The 20,790-nt window shown below is 49.0% G+C and overlaps 1 protein-coding gene across 16 annotated transcripts in view; it reads right to left on the bottom strand.

Moving 5' to 3' along the window:
* The window catches only part of SEC31A (SEC31 homolog A, COPII coat complex component), a 36,877-nt gene that overhangs the window by 904 nt on the left and 15,183 nt on the right, over positions 1-20,790 (bottom strand). For 2 of the 16 annotated variants that reach the window (XM_084518691.1, XM_084518698.1), the window contains exons 15-29: positions 20,608-20,685; positions 18,158-18,233; positions 17,303-17,481; positions 15,670-15,796; positions 14,766-14,911; positions 13,159-13,332; positions 12,707-12,880; positions 9,999-10,091; positions 9,243-9,351; positions 8,440-8,796; positions 5,996-6,043; positions 4,588-4,646; positions 3,083-3,349; positions 2,778-2,897; positions 403-474 (exon numbers count right to left, since the gene is read on the bottom strand). In XM_084518691.1, the coding sequence (XP_084374817.1) occupies positions 403-474; positions 2,778-2,897; positions 3,083-3,349; positions 4,588-4,646; positions 5,996-6,043; positions 8,440-8,796; positions 9,243-9,351; positions 9,999-10,091; positions 12,707-12,880; positions 13,159-13,332; positions 14,766-14,911; positions 15,670-15,796; positions 17,303-17,481; positions 18,158-18,233; positions 20,608-20,685 (2,079 nt within the window). The remainder of the gene's footprint in view (positions 1-402; positions 475-2,777; positions 2,898-3,082; positions 3,350-4,587; positions 4,647-5,995; positions 6,044-8,439; positions 8,797-9,242; positions 9,352-9,998; positions 10,092-12,706; positions 12,881-13,158; positions 13,333-14,765; positions 14,912-15,669; positions 15,797-17,302; positions 17,482-18,157; positions 18,234-20,607; positions 20,686-20,790) is intronic. The other 14 variants (XM_084518699.1, XM_084518700.1, XM_084518702.1 and 11 more) reach the window with 14 other exon arrangements.

Genomic DNA, 20,790 nt, shown 5'->3' with positions numbered 1-20,790 from the left:
TCTTCAAACTTCTGACTTCCAACCAAGTTTGTGAGCCTCAAATGCCTGCAACTTTATTTTATTTATTTATTTTTGACTCCAGGTTGCATGCATCTCACATTCCCTACTGGGAGTGGGGAAACTCTGTTGTCTGATTCTGCCAGCTGGGGACTGGGACCCTCCTGATGCATTCACCCAGCGCCCACTGCAAGAGGCTCTGCCCTCAGTCCCTGTGCAGGGCCCCCGTAAGCAGAGTGACCCCACAGCACTGCCAAGCCTGCATAGGCACATCTGAAGCACACTTCCAGAAATGGACAGTCAGTGGCTACATACTGCAGAGGGGGCCAGGCCAATTCTTAGCCATAACCTGCAGTATCTGATGGAGGGTGAAGTGTTAAAAAACAAAACAAAACACAAACTTACTGTCTGTTCCCTAAGTTTATCGTATAGACATTCAAGGCGTTTATTTGCATCATCTAGTTTTCTTTTGGTTTGCTGCAAAAAGAAAAACACATTAAGAACTAGCAACAGTAAGGACACCGTTCTGAGCTGATTCCAGTGCAAAGAAGTCCACATAACCCATCAAATTCCTTGGTTGAAAACATTTTAATGCACAATTTTAACTCTTTTCTGTACTTTTCTCCCCTGGTTTTGCTAGGAAAGACCAGATGATATGACTGTAGCTCTCCACCTGCAACTGTTCTCGTGACCTCTCAGGTACAGTAAGCTTTACAGGTACATCCAAAGGGACACTTGCAAAACCTGCAGCTATAGCTGGTGTGCCAAGAGACAAAAGCACGAGTTGCAGCAGGAGCATTGTTTTATGGGTCACTGGCAAATCACTGTAACAGTTGGAAAAAATATTACTGGAATCTAATCTGATGATGTCACGGAGAGCTTAAGGGCACATGCAGTCACTGAAGCCTGAGTGTGCACAATTCCATTATCATTTACAGCAAATCCTAGCTGTAATTTTCATTATATGACTCGTAAAACCAAAAGCTTGTTTATAAGTCTTCACTGTCAACAGAAAAACTAATAGCCTAACCCTAACTTCTTAAAGATCCTTTCTGCTTCTGTGATAGAGTGAACCACCCACTGGTGTCTCTGGGATGACTTTACCACAAAAGACTATTAAAATAATCCCATTAAATTTCACATGGAGCACCACTGCAACGGAAATGCATTTTTATCCACTTGTTTTTACAAACAGCTACGGAAAAAAAAAAGATTTTAGTCCAAAATAACGAGAAACTGCAGAAATAAATCATCTAGGTTACAATTACAAAAGCAAAAAGAAGTAGAAGGTCAATAGCGGTAGAAATGGTATCAGTGCACTTAAGTACTAGAACTTTCTCCTCCATCAGCACACACATCAACACATTTTCATTTAGGCTAGTGCCATCTTGCCTGGCTACTGGGAAATTTTCCCTGGGTTAAGTAACTGCAGAGAGAAAACAAACGTCAGGGAATGCTCCAGCTCAGGTATAAAGACAGGCGGGTGGCTGCCTGCTGTGCCAGAAATTAGGGGAAGCTGCTTGGATGGCAAAGGGCAGAGAGGAGAACACAGGCCACAGGTCTCTCATGCCACTTGTAAGTACCCTCAGCAGTGGTTATGTTGTCAAGGGACTGAGGCACATACAGAAAGAGCATGCTAGGAACAGCTAAGGAATCGTCTTTTGGACTTGGTAATGCCCTCGGACACATGACCTTCCTACATTTCTTTCAAAACCTGTGAAAAGACCCACAAGTTTACTTGATTTTACAAATGGCTAAGGAAAAGAAAAATAAATTGCGCCCCACATGCAGCAATACATCTCTCCAGCCACAAGTTGAAGTTGTTTGTTCTCCTGACTCCCTGCTTCCCATTCCAGCCCTAAGCAGTGATGCTCTTCATCCACCCCTTTTCCCCCCTGGTATAACAGTGACCGAGCAGTGCCTGCGTGTGTGCCGACAACAACTGCTGGAAACAGTCAGGGCAGTGTTTCTCAGTGTCACATACCAGGAACGCTTGCTCTGCCTAAGAATAGAGACTGTACAAAAAGCAAGGACGCAATTTGTGTTGGCAGAGCAGAGAAGCAATCCCTGGGTACAGATGTGAACTGAATGCTTCTGCCTTTGTTGTGTGTCTAGGAGAAAAGGGAAGACTCATTCAAGGAATAAAAGGTCAGAGGGCCCTGTGCTGTATCTGGCTTCTATCCCTCTGTTCTACAGGGTAACCTTTAAAAACAGGATTTTGAGCTGTTGAATGCTGTTGAACCTTATGGGCTGCCCCCAAAGCAGGGTTTATGGCCTCTAAAAAGTTCTGTGAAGGAGGGGTCAGGTGAGTCCACTATGAAAATGCTGCGCTGAGACCCAAGGGGGAAAGAAGTACCTGCAACATCAAGTCAAAACTAAGGAGCCAGCTGAAATGGTACAGCAGACCTCACGCTAGTGGCGTCGAGTGCCCAATATACAGCCACAGAGCTCTCCGACAGCTTAGCTCCTGGTAGCACAGAAGAGTGTCTGGGCTGCTGACCGAGCACGTGGAAATCCCTCCTGACGCCCCCAGCCTTCACCATCCACCTTTCAGCATGCAGCAGGCGTGAGGTGAACCGTCAGCATCAGGGCTGTGGGGCAGTGTACTCTTCACTGACCACAGAGATAAACGGGAAGCTCGGGGATGGCGTGGCTTTTCTACACATTGCTCGTGGCTGCTCAAAGCAGCCTTCTGATGGGCTGTGATGGCCAGCCTGGCTGAAGCTACCAGTGCACGCTCCTCAACACAGGGAGGCTCTGGGAACACCGCAGGGACTTACTGGATCGGAGGCAGACAGCAGGCACCGCTGGATAAGAGCTTCAAACGTGGTCTTCAGAATAAGGTGCTCCTCAGGGATGGGCTTCTTGGTTATCTTCTCTGTTGGCAGTGCCTGCACGTGCTGAGAAACAGAGCAAGTCAGGCTTCCCAGGCCACTCTGCCACCACCCATCCTTTTTACGTAAACCCAGCTGCACAAAAACAGTGCTAAGAACTCTGCAGAGCACCTCTGAAGTACAGCAAATCTCCCACCCCACGGGGCTCTGCTGGCGTCCAACCCCCCCACCAAACAGCGGGGTTGCTTTACCTGGATGGCGTTGCCAATCGGGGCCCCTGGAGCCCCCTCGGTGCTGGGTTTGGAGGCAGCAGGAGGAACGATGCACGGCCCCAGGGGCTGTGGGGCGGGCGGGTATGGGCCCTGCAGCGCCGGCTGCCCCGCGGGGAGCTGCGGAGCCTGGAAGCTGGGAGCGCCTGCGGGTGGCGCCGGGGCCTGCTGCATCTGGGACTGCGGGTCTGCCAGCGGGGTCATAATGGGCGACGTGATGGGCACCGGGGGCATGAAGTTATCGGGGACCTGGGGGAGAAGGAACAGCGTCAACACGGCTGGTGGCACAGCAAGGCATCCAGCTCCCACCAACTAATCCACCCCAGCAGCTGGGGCACAGGGCGATACCCCACGATGGCAACATGGGATCCCAGTCTCTACTTGTGGGTATTTCGGAAACATATGGTAGGGAGAAGAGACAATAAAATGAGCTGCTAGTGTTTGTATGCTTATGCATACAGCGAATCACAACGGGAGACTGAGAGCAAAATAGTAAATCCTTAGTTATGGAGAAAATGGCTGCAAATTATTCTGCAGGATGAAATGCAAGACAGCAAAGGCCCTGTTCTGTTCGCAGGAGGATTTTTCCTCAAGCCCTCAGGTCTGGCAGCTGCTCTGACAACTCTTCCCCTCCTACCCAAGGACCTGGAGGCCTGAAAGGCAGCGTGCTGCCTGTAGGACACGTCCCAGCACCGGGGCAGCCAGGAGCACTCAAAACACCCCTGGTCTGTCCTCCAACAGCTTCGAAACCAGCTGCAGAGACCAAAACCCCAGGCTCACAGGAGACGTCTGCCCTCGCCTTGGCACAGACCTTATCTTGCCTGCTCCAGCTTTTTCTCCTTGCGATGAGCACTCCACATACTCCAGACTGTCTTGCTTCCCAACAGCACCTGCAAGTGATGCTGACTGCTGGGGAGATGGGCAAGATAAAAGCAGCACCAGGGGACGAAAAGGCTCGCTCTGCTCTGTGCCAACCACCCCCAGTTATTTTGTCCTGCTACAATCTACATTCTTTTTACAGAACTACATTGTCTGTACCACAAAAATTATCTTACTTTTGGCAGATCTCTCAAGGTCCACCCCTTAATCAGGATAAATTTCTCTCAGCTCCAGCACCACCATTAATCTATAACAATTTGCACAGCCTCATCGTTTCGCTTAAGTATCATCTCTGGAAAAACTCATCTGCTTTGCTGCAACGAACATGGTCCAAGGTATTCTCTTCATTCAAACCAGAATCAATGCTGTTATTAACAACAACTCTGGCACAAAATCACCTTCTCTAGAGGCCTAACCATTCTGAGAGAGATACTGCATAGTGCAAACGCAGGAAGGCCGCGCTCTGTTCACACGGCGTGGCTTTTGTTTGCAGCTAGCCCTTCTTTTGCCAACTCCTGCCAACAAGCTTCCCCAGAGCAGGTTAAATTACTGCTTTTGAAATGGTCAGCACTCGGTTGTTTCGAGGCAGGGCTCCCCAGACTGAATACCTTTTTCTTCTTGGCAGCCCTGTTGAGGGCAGGAGGGTCGTTCCAGCCGTTCTGAGGCCCTGGGACAGAAAGAAAACAGAGACGGTAAGTACCTCAGGGACAGTGCTGCCTCTGAGCCCAGCCCGGCTGGCTCCCTGCCACAGCTCCACCAGCACAGCCTCTTTTTTAAACAGCACATCTCTTGCCAGATAGCTGCTTTCAACAGATGGACCCCACGAAAAGGCAGGCAGTTGCCTACACCGTGGCCCAAACACAGCTCTGCTACGCAGACCGCCTGTGTTAAGGCAACTTGACGGTTATCTGCGAAGTTCTCCTCCCCATATGACATTAGTCAGTCTTTTTTTTTTTTCATACGTGTTCCCCAGCAACACAACACGGTAATTACAGGCATAAAAGAGGCAAGGGGAGCCTTAAGCATTTCCAGCCCAGATCACCCAGCCACCGCGGAGACACACGGAGCCATAAAGCCAGGCTTCCCCTGCCAGCGATAGCAGGTTTACGGGTGCTTTGTGCCCTGCAGGCAGAGCAGAGCTGCTGGATCAAGGCGACCAAATGTAGCCTGGTCCAATACGGACAATTTGTTGTGAGCTGAAGAACAACAGAGGATGGCTGAGCAGACCCACTCCCAGGCCAGGGCAGTGCTCTGTGCCAGCCCTTTTGCTCCTCAAGCACAGCGTCAGCGTGTTAGGCATGGGTCCCGTCTCAGCACAGAGCACGTGCTGTGGGGACCACAATATTATCTGTCAGCCGTGGGCTCGACAAGCCATCAGGATTTATTGCACAAAGCCACAGAAAGCCCAACCCAAGCCCTTGCCCAGTGGATTTTTTCACCACAGCATTTTTCACTTAGCAAACGATCAATTCGCCTCGGACAGAAGAACACGGCACCACTGCAGAATTCGTTCAAGTGATCTGGAATTTCATTTTCTCCTGGGCTTTTGTTGAACGAGTTTCACATCCAGAGCACATTGGCGGGGTAAATGAAAAGCAAATTAACCCCCCTTTCACATCTGGTTTCTTGTGAACCAAAGTCAACACCAGCGTCCCCAGGGCTCTGCTCCTCCCTATCGCCAAAATCCCTTCCCAGAGTATTTCTGATACAGCAAGTCTAACTTCTGCAGTGCTGATAGTGCTAGCACATTAAGAAAACCTCCCCGTCTGATATTAATTTCCTGGAATAATTTGCTTTAAAAAAAAAAAAAAAAAGGCAAAACAGCATTTGATTCTGTGGTTAAAAACTCCAGACATGTTGTTATTGGTTTTAATTAAGGAATTAAAGTTTGATTTGATTAAATTGTAATTGGCAAACAGCATTGCACTTAATGTTCTCTGAGAAACGTATGCATTATTGATGTTTGTTCAATTAATTTCACGTAGGGGCTGTAATCATTTCCAGCCTAAGAGGTACCTAGTTCACCTGCCAGGGGAGAGGCCTGGTCTGGAGCTGGTAGGTTTTCTGCAGATAAAACGCAAAGAGAACCAAAAAAAAAAAAGTTTTTCTTCAAAACTGATAAGACAATCTGCCTGTAATTTTAAATTAGCAATTTAGTTTCAATAAGCAGGAGAAGTCAGGAGAAAAACGTCTAACTTAATTAAAATGCCAACTGAGACAGGAATCCTTTGACCAACCCACCCTGTGAAATTGCTTTTTGTCTGTCTACCCCAAAAACAAATCCCTTCCTCTCGCCATGCAGTAAAATTGTTTCTAGTCACTTCTAAGAGAAGTTCCGGAGTCCTGGCCCACTTCTTTGCCTCTCCCTGTGTTCTCATTTCCTATTCCTGCAGGCCATTCCAGCACAACTGGCAGACCATTGCTCTGAGCAACCATCTTCTCTCCATCATTTTACCATTACACAAAGTTTTTCAGGAGATGTTTTGAGGGTTTGACTTTAGGGTGGATGTCACCTATTTTCCTGAGTCAAGGCTCTTATCTGTACCGTGGAGACACAGGAGCCTTACACCTGTGCAAAAAGATGCTCTGCCTGCTGGCCAAGCAGCAAATCCAGATGGCACCACAGAGCCAACACATTGTTCTCCATTTCAAAGAGAAGAGAAACACCACGGTTTAACAATTCTCCCCTGATGTCGGCCTGATGTGCTCACAGCTCTGCTGCAAACACATCCCTTAGCTCACAATATGAGACAAGACTCAAGACTCTGAAAACTACAACTCTCTTCAAAGCAGGTTCACAGAGAGATGCTGAAAATGAGCATGAAGATGGGCTTAGCTGCTGACTGGAGCTCTAAGTATGGCTTGACACACTAAGGTTGCACACACTTACAAAAAATCTGAGGTCTTAACAGAGCTGTTTATTTTTAAGTGCATCTCTAAACCCAACCCAGTTCACAGGCTGGGTGCTATTCAAGACTGAATTTCAGATCATTCTCCCAGCCACCCTTAACGAATCACATTTGCAAAGTGAAACCTGATGTTCCTGTAGCAGACCACCACAAAACCCAGAAACACAGCACCCCAAAGCCTTGATCAGCACAGCTCCATGCTTTGCATCACAACAGTTACAGCTAAGATTTACTGCTGCAGTTTTGGTGGATCTCATACCAAGGCACCCTGCCCCAAGCAGCGTTGCTTTTCTGGAATACATGTTGCTGGCGCAGCGTATAAAGCCTAGGCACACTAATTGCAGCATGTACACGGCAAGGTTTTTTCCTCCTTCCTATTTATGTGTTTTTTGAAAATTATGTATAATTGAGAAGCAGAGTGTGCTTCGTCCTGTAACGAAGGGCCAAGGGAGGTCCCAGTAGGGTATCTGCAAGGGTAACAGAGAGGACACCAGGCGTGGCTGCAGGATGGAGGGAAAAAGCCTCTTCCCCACCTCACTGTGCTCCTTTGTGTTTCTCACTGGAGCACAGGGCCATTTCTGCCAAAACCACGTGCCCGTGAGCGAAGGCAGAGTGCTCACGGCGTGCTCCCAGCCCCCTGCAGCACCTGCTCACAGCTCTGCTGCCAACACCAAGGCAAGATGCCTCCTGTGCACTGCGCCGCCCCAACGACAGGGGGTCACAGTGGGATCCTTCAGGCCATCCCGTCAGCGTCCCTGAGACATCCCTCGGATCCTGCCTGACAGCCCCTCTGCTCCTAACTCTGGTCCTTGCCTCTCCAGCTGGACCCCTGGATGTGAAGCACATTTCCTGCAAGGCCTGATGCAAGACAGGTGGGTTAAACTCAGCGAGGTCGGTGTCCCACAGCAAGCACAAACACATGCTGGCAGTCCCGAGGGCCGCCAGGAGCCCTCGCTCCTCACCTTGCTGTGTGCTCAAACATGCTCTCAGGGCCAGCCACGTGCACCTGCCTCTGATTCACATTTAGGAAAGAGGCCATGTGAAAGCATTTCTAAATCACTTCTGATTATCTTTTAAGGCATTGATGGCTACAGTAAACCCCATAGTGCTAAGTGGCTAGGGAAAAAACAAGTGAGCTGATGCCACAGGGAATGCCGTGTGAATTAAACACGCTGCCAGTCCTGGGCTTGACCTGCTGCTCACCACACAGGGACAAGCTCATTTTTCTCTTTCGCTCAGCAGGTGGCAGGTTTGGGTGCCAGCCTCAGCAGGTTAACGCTGCGCCACCACCCATCTGCTGGATACGACAGCCTCCTAAGGAGATGGTGCAGAGCACCACGTCCCGGGCCAGACACAAGGGAGCACTGGCTGCAGCGACACGACCATAGCATCACCAGATGCACAGGGATGATGATGTGGTTTAGAAATGCTTTCAACTGGCACAAGCCAACTTGGTAGAGAGCATTCACAAGGCAACGTGCACACGGGTAGGAGAGTTACCGAGCTCATAAACCCGCCCCCTCCCCGCCTGTCCCCCGTCCAAGCGCAGACCTGTTCTCTGGGATGCAGGAAGGTCACTGGCTGCAGGCAGAGTACCTGTTGGTCCAGTAGGCAATGCATAAGCCACAGAAGTTGCTGGAAGTCCTGGCCTGCCATGCTGAAAGGATGCACCAGAAGGAGGGAGGGGGAAGGAAGAGGCAGGGTTGGGGCCGGTGGGGGAGGGCTGAGGCTGCCCCGGGTACAGGGGGGCGGGCGCAGGGTGGGCAGGGGCAGAGGGCAGGTAGGGAGGGGTGGTGTTAGTGGCTGGGTTGGGGTAAGGGGCTGAAGCAGGGGCAGAGAGAGGCTGCTGAGGCTGATAGAGAGCTGGTCCCCCCGTTCCGAAAGAGTACTGCTGTGTGGCCTGATACGCTACAAATGGAGAAAAGAAGAGATTCGGTCAGTAAATCAGGACAAAGGAGTGCGTTTTCTCTGCTTCCTGCTCCTTCCCCCCCCCTCAGACCAAAGCCTGGTGCTCTCGGCACTGCCAGCCGGCTGAGAACCACTGCAGTCCCCACAGTGCCTCTTGGAAGGGTTTGCATCAACGGGAAGCCTGTGCCCGGGAGGTGAACCACATCCTCGGGGAGCCAGTGCAAGCTCACAGCCTTTCACCGGGGGCTCTGGGGCTCTTCAACTTCACCACTTCTCCTCCACCCATCTCTCGAGGTCATCCCAGGTGATTCTTGCCAAAAAGCATCGGGCTGGCTTGGTCTAAACCCTCCCAACGCCAAGGAGGGGGCTGGCTGTCCCCAGTAACCCCAGTTATCACCTGGCCAGTCCAGCTGGGCAGGAGGGAGCAGGGAGCTGCAGCTACTCACTCTGCGGGTAGGCGGGCCGTGCCCCTGCTTGCGAGTACATGGCTGGCTGCGGCGCGCTGGGGTTCACGGCTCCCGGCATGATAAATCCCGGAGGAGGTGGGTTGTCTCCCTGTGAAATGAGTAAAAAGGGTGGGGGGAGGTAGGGTTTAGTGATGGTCAGCAGCACCGAGGCAGAACCGTAACGAAATCATCAGTTCCCAGTTCATAGGCATGAAGCCACCTGCCCTGAAAAGCCACGGGCACGGGGGCAAACGCTTGCGTGGGGCTGGAAGCACAGCCTGCAGGTGCAGCGCGACTTCAGCAGCAGCAGAGGAGCACGCAGCTTCCTGCTGAGGGCAGAGCTCCTCAACAGCACTGCGTGCCGCTCAGCGAGTCTGACAGAGCCCTGCCATACACAGCATTCAACTCAATGACTTTCACCTTAACTCTGATGCGTCGCAAGAGAGAGGAGGGAGAAAAAAACATTTCACACTTGAAACATCCCAGTGTGGGGCAAGGACTGGACTCAGATCACCCTGAGCTACCATGTGAGGCTTGCCAAAGCCACTCATCTGATTGAAGGTGAAAAATTTTTTATTTTTTTTTTTGTTAAAAACAGAAATGTATAATGGAGGATGCAGAGGAGCAAAACCTGAGTACAGCAAAAGCTGCTGCTCCTTCCGCCTATCCGAGCCAGACTGTGTCAAGCGCACAGCCTGCACATGGGGGACTTACGGGGTGGAGCAGAGGCTCAGAGAGGAATAATGAAGGTTATACCTGTGTGTCAGAGGGACATCCTGCAGGAGGATGGCTGGGAAGGGCAGTGGGAGTTTTGTTACTCCAGGTAGTGACAGTAGGGGCAATTCTAACCTGAATCGAACAAAGAAATAGCAATCATGGAAAACAAAACATTAAGAAAGTCTAAAGGGTTTCACAAACCGAGATGCAAAGAAATGAACAGAGAAAGGTTTGCATGCTGGCACTTCCAACACAGCCAAAAAAATCACACAGGGAGGAGAAAAAGTGCATTCGAGGCTGCTAAAATCACCGTGCACTGGAGCCAAAGTGAATCACAGAGTGAAGATGAAGCTACAAAGGGCCGTGGAGCGAGTGCAGTGTTACATGTGCCAACGAAGCTGGGTTTGCCCACAACACGACTACTGCTAAGCCCTTTTTATTACACACTCCTATTGCAGAAGCTCCCGTCAGGCTACTGCATGGCACGGAGCATCGCTAACCACAGCTGGAAATCACAAATCCTTTGTTAAATTCAAACCTACTGCTTCACACAAAGCATTTAAATTGAGCTTCTGATGCATTAAAGAAGTTAAAATCCGAAGCTAAGCTCTTGCATAGGCACAGACAAACATCTTAATGCTAACTGCTTCTCCCTGAGTGCAGGCAGAAGGAAAGCTCTAACAACTTTGGTGTGTCTTTCCCCAACACTGCGCAGTGCCAAGGCCAACGCTGCTGTCAGCTGTACAACAACTGCTGTGAATGTCTGTGTAAGGCTTTGAACCCTGGAGTTATCTAAAAGATTTGTCCACCCTCCATCACTTGTGCATTTTTATTTGAAAAAAAGGTGAAAAACGGTGTGAAATCCTATGCCAGAAGGAAGTGGAAGTTTAACGATATGTTCCTGTTAGGGACAACAACTACAGAAATGCCGCCTCAAGCTGGAACAAGCCACTGTGAGAGAGGGAGGTAGGAGAATCTTACCAAGTAGAGACAGAGTGCTGATGGCATTAAACTAGGATGCTGCTTAGTCTTTGCTAACTGTGGTGCATCGTGCAAACTGACTGAAGCAGGAAGCCTCGGGCCCCTTACCAAGGTCAGTCTCCTAATAAGAGTGTGAACCTGTCTTAAACTGGTGGAAATTGGCCCTGCGGATGGACAAGAGCCAAGGAGCAAGGACAAGAGGTCAACTGGCAGCGATGAGGAAGAGTCATCAATCTTCATCCCTATGACCCCCGACGACCACCACCAGGATACACTGTGTAAGCACAGATGGGAGGAGTTCATGGAAATGACTCCTTGGAACTAGTTTTGATACAAAGTGAGGACAGGTTATGAATATGTACAGGCTCACCGTGAAACTTCACGCACATGTAGCTCTTTGCTGCATATAATCATGGCAAATTGCTGCATCAGGTGTGCACGACTTTGGTGGGACTACCCCCCGTGCTGCCCAGCGCTGAATAAACACACCTACTGTACAGCCTTACTGATTGTGGAGTCCATTTTCCGCAAGTCAAATATACCCACTTGCTTAAAAGGGAAAAAAAAATCAACCAGAAGATAATAAGGCTTAAGTGTGCAATTTGTTTCCATTCTGGTTCACCAACAGATCACTGGGCACCTTTTGGAGCTGGCCCTGTCTGCTGCAAGCCCTCTCCGTAGCTCCTGCTGAGCACACAGCCAAGAGCACAGAGGGCAAATCCCTCTCACAGTGTGCTTCAGGGCCTGCGATATTTGCCAGCTTTTAATCATGTGCTCAGCCTTCTTAAATAATAGCTTGAGGCATTTGGGAGACAGGAGGAGAAATGGGGGGCTGTGCTGTGAAAAGCATGGCTAAGCTCATGCCATCTAGAGGCAAGGTGCTGTTTTCCACAGCCACAAGGGACACGTAGCATCGCTTCTCAGTGCAGCTCATTGGTTACAGAAGGGAGGTCAGACAGGCAGCACGGAACAGCTGAATTCATCATTAGCAGCAACACGTTTAACATCAGACACAATTGTGTTAGCAAGGTACCGCTGTACAAACGGGATGAAGGCTTTGTCCCTTCAGAAGGTGGCCTTGTTAACGCCCGCAAGGGAAGGCGAAGGCACCCCCAGTTGTTAAGAGGGAGAGAACAAAGCCCAGCTCCCCACCTCGTCCCAGCCGTTCTCCCATCCTGCCCCCATTTTTCTGTGCTCCAAGCGCAGCACTGGGCGACACGCCCGCGCCTGCACCCCTCTTGTTTGCACATGGCCAAGAGCCACGCCGTGAGTGCAGCCCCGCTCTGCAAAAAGCTGTGGCCGAAATCCCGCCTCCTAGTCCGGTGAGCACCATCCTCAGCCTGCTGGTAAAACCAGGGCACCTGCCTCCCCAGTCCTCCTCTTCATCCCGGCACAGCTCCCAGCCCCAGAGTCCCACACTCACCTGCTCAGTCTTCTGGCACAGCCAATGCTCAGCCCAGGCCTGCTACCGTCCCACCTGCTGCCCATGCTACCTACACTCCCCTTAAGCATGGTCAGGAGGGCTTTTCAAACTCATCCTCAAACCCAGGCTGCTCGACAAGGCGTGAGGGGTATTTTCAGATGAGGAATAAACAAGGCATCCGCACTGATTGAAGAGCAGCACATATCATTTGCCCCCCAGGTTGCTTGGAAGGTGCATCTTAGAGCCCCAGAGTGGCCCCAAGAGAATGAAAAATAAAGTGCCCTCTGCATCATGCTCCAGAACCCAAGCACGATGTCTTGCAGCAACTGCCAAAACCAATTACCTGTTGGTAATACTGCTGTGCTGGGGCCTGAGGCCCTTGCATCTGCCCTGCCACAGCGCCAGCTCGTCCTTTGGGCATGGGCTGTCTGTCGTACGGCGCCTTGACGGCCTCCTGTCTTGCTGGCAGCTCCCCTTGGGCTCTGCAAAGCCTGTCCCGTAGCAGCACGATGTTTGGCTGCGGACAGAGGACAAGGAAAGAAGGTTAAGTGCACTGCCCACCACCCACTGCATCCCACCGAGCTCCCTCCAAGAAGCCTGCTCTGCTTTACAGGACTGCAATCCATCTTTCCTGCAGGAGAAAGGCAGCTACTGGGCCAGCCTTACTGCCACTGGGAAACCTACACCTGCTTCCCACCTCAAGGCTGCATTGCTCCCAAGCCAGCCTGCCTGTTAATACCAGCTGATGGAAGAGGGGAAACCGAAAGAAAGCAAAGAAGCCCAGAGGCCACATACCTGGTTGGTGCTGGCGGGCAGGAAGGTCAGAGCTGCAGCAATGCTGCCCTGGGCAGCCAGGAGGTTGGCGTACTGGCTCATCTTCTCAGCCAGAAGGGCCCCCACAGCATTCGGGTCCACGGCCTGGGTGAGCTGCACAGCCTTGCGCAGGATCACGACTTTCTCTATTAAATCCTAGGAGGTCAGGACAAAGGAAACAAGAAATGAGAACATGAGCCAACCTGTTCCTGTTTTTACCTGTTTGCAGCATTTGACTAAGTCAGTTCTTAACCACCTGAATCAAAAGCAACCAACACTTGCACTGGGAGACTTGTCTATGGCTTTCCGGCTGTTACTGTGAGGACAGTTTTTCCAGTATTCATGAGGAATGCTCCCTGTCCTGCCTTCCTTGTACATCCCCAACTACCAGAGGTGCTCTGGGCTGGGTTTCTACCTAGTGCTAAGTTACAGAAACATGTTCCTGGTAGTTTTCTCGTCTTCTCCTATTTTCTTCCTCTAACTGTGTTATATTGCAAGGTACTGCAAATACTCATTTGCCATCATTCAAATCTAATGACGGATTTAAAAGAGTGCACCACAAAGGATTTCAACAATACTTCACTAATTTGGAGTGTTGACTGACTATGCAGTAATAGACTTGCCTTTTTTGAAGTACTGATTCATTAGGAAAAATGCAAGTAAAAAAACGATCACAAAACTCACCAGCTTCTAGGTTTTTTAGCCATTTCTTACCACAGTTAACAAGCACACCAATTATGACTGCTATTTTTCAATATTACTGAGAACAAAACAATGGAATAAAAATGTAAATTCACACAGAAGTCTAACAAAGCCACCACACTGAAGAGATGGGTAAGAACTTTTCATTTTGCAAGTGGGGAGAAAAAAATAAAGTAATATCCAAATTACTCCAGTCCCTTCAATTTTCTAAAGATAGAGAATTTCAGCATGATTAGGTAGCATTACTTTGAGTACTTTCTAAAACTTGTCCTTCAAAGGCCCTGAACAGATGAAAGAAACTAAGATTACACTATAAAATAAATTACTCAATAATTGCTTCATTTCACTGTCATCAATCCTCCTATTCCCCCAAGATATTTGCTGTATGCGATGCATTTCTCTGCTGGAAACCAAACCTCGTATATGCAAACCCCCAGAGACAACGTTCATGAGAACCCTCCCACGGTTTTTCTCTACATTTAAATCATATTTATTAGATTTCTCCCCCTTAATATTTAAGCCATATATTCCAGAAGCAAAAATGTAGAAGTACACACCGATTGCAGACGATGTGACCATTCCAAGCCACTTCTTTACAAACACACTCTAGGCCCTCAGACTTCCCATGGGCCTCTTATACAGAAGGCATGTTAGCCCGACCCCACAAAGAACAGAACAGACCCCAGGGCCTTTGTGTTTCACCAAGTAATTTCTGATACCACATATACTTGTCGTTTCTACTAAAACCACCCATTCCAGAAGCAAAAGTTTTGCATCTTGATAGATAAGCAGCTCTCTTCATCAAAACTCCACACAGGTCATTTGATTTGAACACCATAGGATCCCCATCTGTTACTTCCAACCTCTTTCTTCACAGCAATACCAACCTGAAGGGACAAGGGGCTGTTTCCATCCTGAGCTTTGGTCCAGCAGGCAACAAGCTTTTCCACATTGCCGGCACAGATGTAACAGAGACAGGCCTGCGTCTGCAGAAGGCTGTCCCCCTCGCTCTCCAGCCTGTTGCCCAGGAGATCTAAGGAAAACAGGAGCAAAGATGATGCCTGTTAACCACCTCACAGATCTCCCCCTTGCTACTGGGGCACAGGAAGCTGTCAACACCTGTTGTGCATCTCCTTAGCACCATGAGAAGAAATATTGCCTCTGGGCTCCATCTGTGAGGACATACATGTACATGTACTCCAGTGTCCAGCACAGGTCACCTCAGAGGGAAGCTCATGTTGTGGCAGCAAGGACTGGCCAAGCGCCTACAAACCAGAAACACATCAGAGAGGACAGTCCACCAGCTGACATGACAGAGGACAAGAGGCTGGGGCATCATCATCCTCTCTATCACCTGCTTTTTGCAGATCCTCACTCAGAACAGCGAGCACACGACTGCCAAGGGACTGTGAACAAAGCTGTCAAAATACTCAGGGCTTACGTGTGTGCTGAAACACATCTGCACAGTTCAGCAGACACTGTGGCTGACATCTGAGAGGCACACAAGCATCGGACATGTAAGTATTGGCAATAAAACTTCCTCATGGATTGTACGGTGCACACACACAGCTGCTAGGTGTCCCCTCTGGGCCCAGAAAAACAGGGAACATACAATAAATACAGAACCCCAGAGGTGCCTCTCCTCCTCTGCAATGGTACTGAAGAACTGCATGACCCATCAAAGCAGCTAGTGAGGCATTATAATAATTTACCTGAAGGGAAAAAACAGTGGCAAAGCGTAGTTTCTGCAGCAAGTGGGATAAATGTCATTGGTCTGTAAAGCATCCTTACCACAAAGGGCTGCAAACTCATCCGGCCTGGCGTAAGTGAGAACAGCAGCCAAAGCCTCCCTCCAATTCTGCAGATCACAAGACTGCACGATCTCCTTCCAGTTCTTTGTTACAACTGCAGTAATGAGCTGGGGCCAAAGGAGACAGACCACAGTTAAGATCTTGGTAGGATTTCCTTTTTTTTTTCCCCCCCCAGTACAGTGTAATTTCTGTCTACTGATTGACTTATTCCCACTGCACCTGAGCTGGCTGTGGTAACCTGAGCCTTCCCTCATGCACACAGGCTGTCTGCCCACAACCCCTGAAAGTGAAATTCCAGTTTCTTCTGTCTTAAACTCCGCCTCCAGTTATTCTGCTTCAAACAAAAGACAGACTTGGCAGCTGCGCTTCAGTCTAGTGAACAATGCCCTTGTCATGCCAAGAGTTCAAGCTCGGAAACAGCTGAACAAGCACTAAGGGCGCAGCTCGGGCCAGAAAAGAAACACCACCACCTGAACAACAACTACAAGGTTGTAACGACAAGGTCATGGCCCACTTGTTAGCACAGGCAGAGATAACTGGTCAGCTCTCCATAAAAACACCTTTCTCTAAAGGATCAACTCAGTAAAGCACACATTTCCCAATCCAGGTACCAAGTTTTCTTTTGTTTAGACCAAATGCAGCAAAGAAGCTGGGGGAAGAAACCCTGCCGAGTGCTAATACTTGAGATTCTCCTCCTGTCATACTAGAAATGCAAACCATTGCCACCTCAAACTGGCTCACAGATGGTGACCAACAAAATTCCACCTGCGGGCTGGCTGCAGCTTGTGAGGCTGGGTGCTCTAACTCCCCAAATGACCGTGCTGTGCTGCATGGCAGTCAGTCCTGCTCCAGGAAACTACTTCAGCAGCTGCCCGGTTAGAGGCCGCCTCCTGCTACTGCATCAAATATCTTTCTTTGCCTCTGGACTGCTGAAGATTAACAGGAACCTTCTCTCCTCCTGTAAAAGCAGCCATCCTTGCTAGACACCGTACTGTGCTCTTCTAAGGTCACTTCTCCCATCTCATCCTTCTTTTGCTAGTCGTGTCAGTACTCACAAAGGAAGATTTAGAAGAGCAGTGTCAGCAGTCCCCAGCATGGCAGAAAGCTGACAAGAATCAATACCTGGCTGGCCCTAACATGCTGTCTCCTGCACACAGCAGCAGCGTGCCGAGATTACCTCGTATCGACTTAGCTACCTTCTGTGCACACAGCGAAACAAAGCATCAGCAAAATCTGTTCAGATTGATCCCAGGCATTACTTAAAGCTACTGGCACTGAGCACAGATCCTGCACAGCACCTGAAAACATGTCAGAGACTGAAGAGTACACTGTTTAAAATATTTATCAGTGTGAATCTACTACTGTACATGTATCTCAGAGACACTGGAAACAAGGCAAAGAACACTTTAGTGATATCCATGCACTGTGCCTCTTCCCTCCTTATCAATCAAATATATTAAAAAAATCTTTTTGCTCCAAGACATTGTGGAAAACTGGAATACACGTTAGCTTCCCACAGAAACAAACCTGTGAGATAGCAAGAAAACTTCTAAGGTGAAAAAGGGGTTGTCAAGAATCTAGATGCAGGTTGTTTCTTAGCTGAAAATACATACCCTGGTGATTTTGCTCTGCATCTTCACAAAGTACTTTTCCTGTGTCCTAGAAAGCAGCTCTTGTCCGCCTGCGATGGCCAGGATAATGGCATCAGCCATGCGGTTATCGTGCAAGCAGAGATCTACTGCGCTCTCAAAGTTACCAGTCAGCAAAGCTTGGGTAATCAAGCCATCCACATCTGCAAGAGAGCAGTGCCTGGTCAGACCATGGCAGAAGAGTCACCTAGAAATGCAACAGCTGGTGATTCAGTCCCGCTCTACAACGCTGCACAACTTCCTCTGCAAAGCAGCCTGCAGGCACTCAGAGGGATGCTCCAGGTTCCTCTCCAGTCACACCGTGGTCACAGGACGATCAGGTGGGACACTGCCAAGCATCACTTACCTTGCTGCAGAGCAATATGCTGGTACCTCATAGGCAGCACTTTTCTAAACAACCTCTGTAACAACTCCCATGCATGCCTTACTGGAAACAAAGTCAAACCTCGACAGGGTTTGGATGGCTTCTGTGTTACTCAGGATCCCCTGGAAGTTTCTTTACAAACAGGGAGGTTAACACGCTTCATGCCTGACCAGGTGCATGCTTTTATGGTAACTGTAATCCCTCTCACAGTAGCCACATTACAGCAGTGGGGTACAGGAGTGCTTTACACTTCCTTCCCCGCATTAAAGCGGTATTTGCAGGAGTCTCGAGACTGCTGTGCAATGAATGGAGTAACAGAGGCCAGTCATGATAATCCTTCCTAATCTGTGCAGAAGTTTCCTTCTCACTGGAACACCAGTAGCAACATTATTATTTATAAACATCAGCACACACAATGGAATTGATACCTCCACTTTTTTTTTTTTTTTTTTTACCTCCACTGACAGAGATGTTGAATGTCTTCTTCACAGATCCCAAATCTTCAGTTTCTTGCTTATTGTCTTTAACCCTCTAAGAGAAAGAAAAAGCAAGGTTTTTGAGATTATGCACACATTTGGAATGCATACACGCATCTTTAAACAACATGGCTCTTGCACTAGAAGTTAAGGTAACTTCACCTGCCAGTTCCCTAAGAAGTCATTAGTTTTGAAGGAGAGAACGTTATTACCTGTCATTTGTTATAAAACTGCTTCAGCACATGGAATCAACTTCTCCCAGTGCCTGCACCAAATCAGCTCCTAAGTCAAGACTTCTCACAGTGTGCTTATCAAAAGATCTCTAGTGTATGTAAATGCAGCATTACAAAAGCTCCAATCTCTCTGACCACACCATTTATTTTTACAACAGATGCAAAGGGGAAAAAAGCAGCGAAACCCCCAGATTTACCACCACTGAAGGCTTAGACAAGCCTAAGTATGCCTACCTGGCGACCACAGAAACCACCAGGCAGACACCTGGATCCTGGGTACTGCTCTGCACAGGTGCACCCTGCCCACACACACACAGCCCTCTCAAAGCAAAACAACCACAAAATCAGATATTCTCCTTTCCCTCCTACTCCACCTCCAGTCCTAACCAAGAAGAGCCTCCCCTAATGCTGCACAGGTTTCATTTTGCTCCATGTAGGGTTTCAGCTCATCCTCCAAACACCTGCATTAGGCACACCCCCCAGTTTAACAAGCACATGAACGCGTGCCTCACTTTGAACATGGAAGTTCAGAGTGCTCTGCACAGGCTTAAGGACTCTGCTGGATCAGTACAAGAGTGCTCAGCAGATGGAAGCTTCTGTAAGGCTCCCCCAGGAATTAAGAGGGAGGTCATTATTGGCAACCTTTTGAATCTGGGGATTTTCAACACCTCTCCTCAATTTACAATACCAAAACCAAGTCTCTCTCCACCATAAATTGTGCAAAAAATGGTCTCCTCTGCCATAAGTCAGCGTGCCAGTAGATGCAGTGGAAGCTGAAGAGGAAAGGCCTGGTAAGAACGCCCTGCTTACATGCTGATTTGTGGAACAGTACTGGAGAGGATGAACAACAGGCACACAGCTGACAGAGCATTTGGAGCAGGGAGGCAAAACTGCAACAAGTGCTATGTTTGGCTCATGAGACAGGCAGTCTGCAAAATTAATTTGCTGTCAGATGTTGTGTGACGCATGGTTGATATCAGCTGAGAGCGTGTTGTGGCTGGGCCCATTCACTTCATGGATGTGACAGCCCTCCCTCGTGCAGCACCCGTGGCTCCAGGCCAACCTCACAAATATTTACCAGCCATGCCGTCAGGCTACGGGTGGGTTTGGCCAGGAAGTTTCTCTTAGAAGAGATTGGTTGTGAGGTATCTTGTAAATCACATACAGTGAAAATGTGTGTGTGTGTTCACCGCTACAGACCTATAAACTAACAACCAAGCACACCAGAGCTAAAGGCAGCTCCATTCTGGGGTCCTTAACACGCTGTTACGTGGAGTTGACAACTGCACTGCTCCAACACGCGAGCCCTTCACCACCATCCTCATCATCACAGACAACTACAGGCAGGCCCCAGACAAGTTTAACTCCACTGGGAAGCTGATGCAACGCTGCAAATCAACACTGCTGGGCTAACAGCTCAAATTCTACCCTACGAGGGAGGTGGATATTTTCACTGCTGTTAACCACATGCAACACAGGCTGGGTCCTTCATTCAAATCACAGACCTGTACATGGAAACAGCACTGTTCAGACAGGCAGAAGCAAACAAAAAGCTGCAGGAAGCACTGTTGTGGAGGACAAAATGCCCACAAAAAACCTGACCAAACTGTTGCAACAGAGTTAAGAGCTAACTACTGAAGACTGATACTCCCTGTTCAGGTGCAAATGGGCTGGCACCCAGTGGAAGCAACTAATATTTCCCCTTTTCCCCCAGTATCACAGCTACATCTCTGTAAAGGGCTCTGTCTAGAAGCAGAGCAGTGATAAGTTGACTGCTCAGTAACTTATCAGCCAGAGGAAAAGAAGAAAGCAGTGATCAAAGACAAAAAAAAAAAAAAAAAAAAAAAAAAAAAGAGGAATGCATGAGAGTTGTGGCAGCAGATCATTTAGTATGTGTTAGCTGAGTGTCAGAGTAAAAATTATGGCAGATGATGGTCCTTGGGTCTGGTGCTAACTGCACTGTTAAGTAATGAACACATTCTTCACTGCGACCAAAACCTGTCTGCGTGACAGCTGCAACTGATGAGAAAACCCCGTGGAACTTAACAAGAGCCCGCATTTTCCTCATTCTCAGTAACTTCTTGTATTTCCAGAAATACTCGGCAGCAGAAAAAGGCAACAGGATGAAATGCTCTTCACAGTGGTGAAGTAAATACGCAGTAGGCCACCAGGGTTAGTCTAGAGGACGACAGATACCTCTCCCAAGAACGGCTCCTCTGCAGCCTGGCCTTCATCCCTCTCGTTCGGTACAGATGCATCAGATTCTGCGGGAGCCTTCAGCAGAGAGAAGATGCCATAAAATAAAAAGAGCCAGCAGAAGAGAAAGAAATACTCTGCGCTGCAGAGCACAGCCACCTTCCAACCGATAGTCAGAGCCAG

The sequence above is a fragment of the Aythya ferina genome, assembly GCF_964211825.1.
Source record: "Aythya ferina genome assembly, chromosome: 4".
NCBI lineage: Eukaryota > Metazoa > Chordata > Aves > Anseriformes > Anatidae > Aythya > Aythya ferina.
Note: the sequence above shows the minus strand (reverse complement) of the source record. Positions and strands in the feature narration are given on the sequence as shown.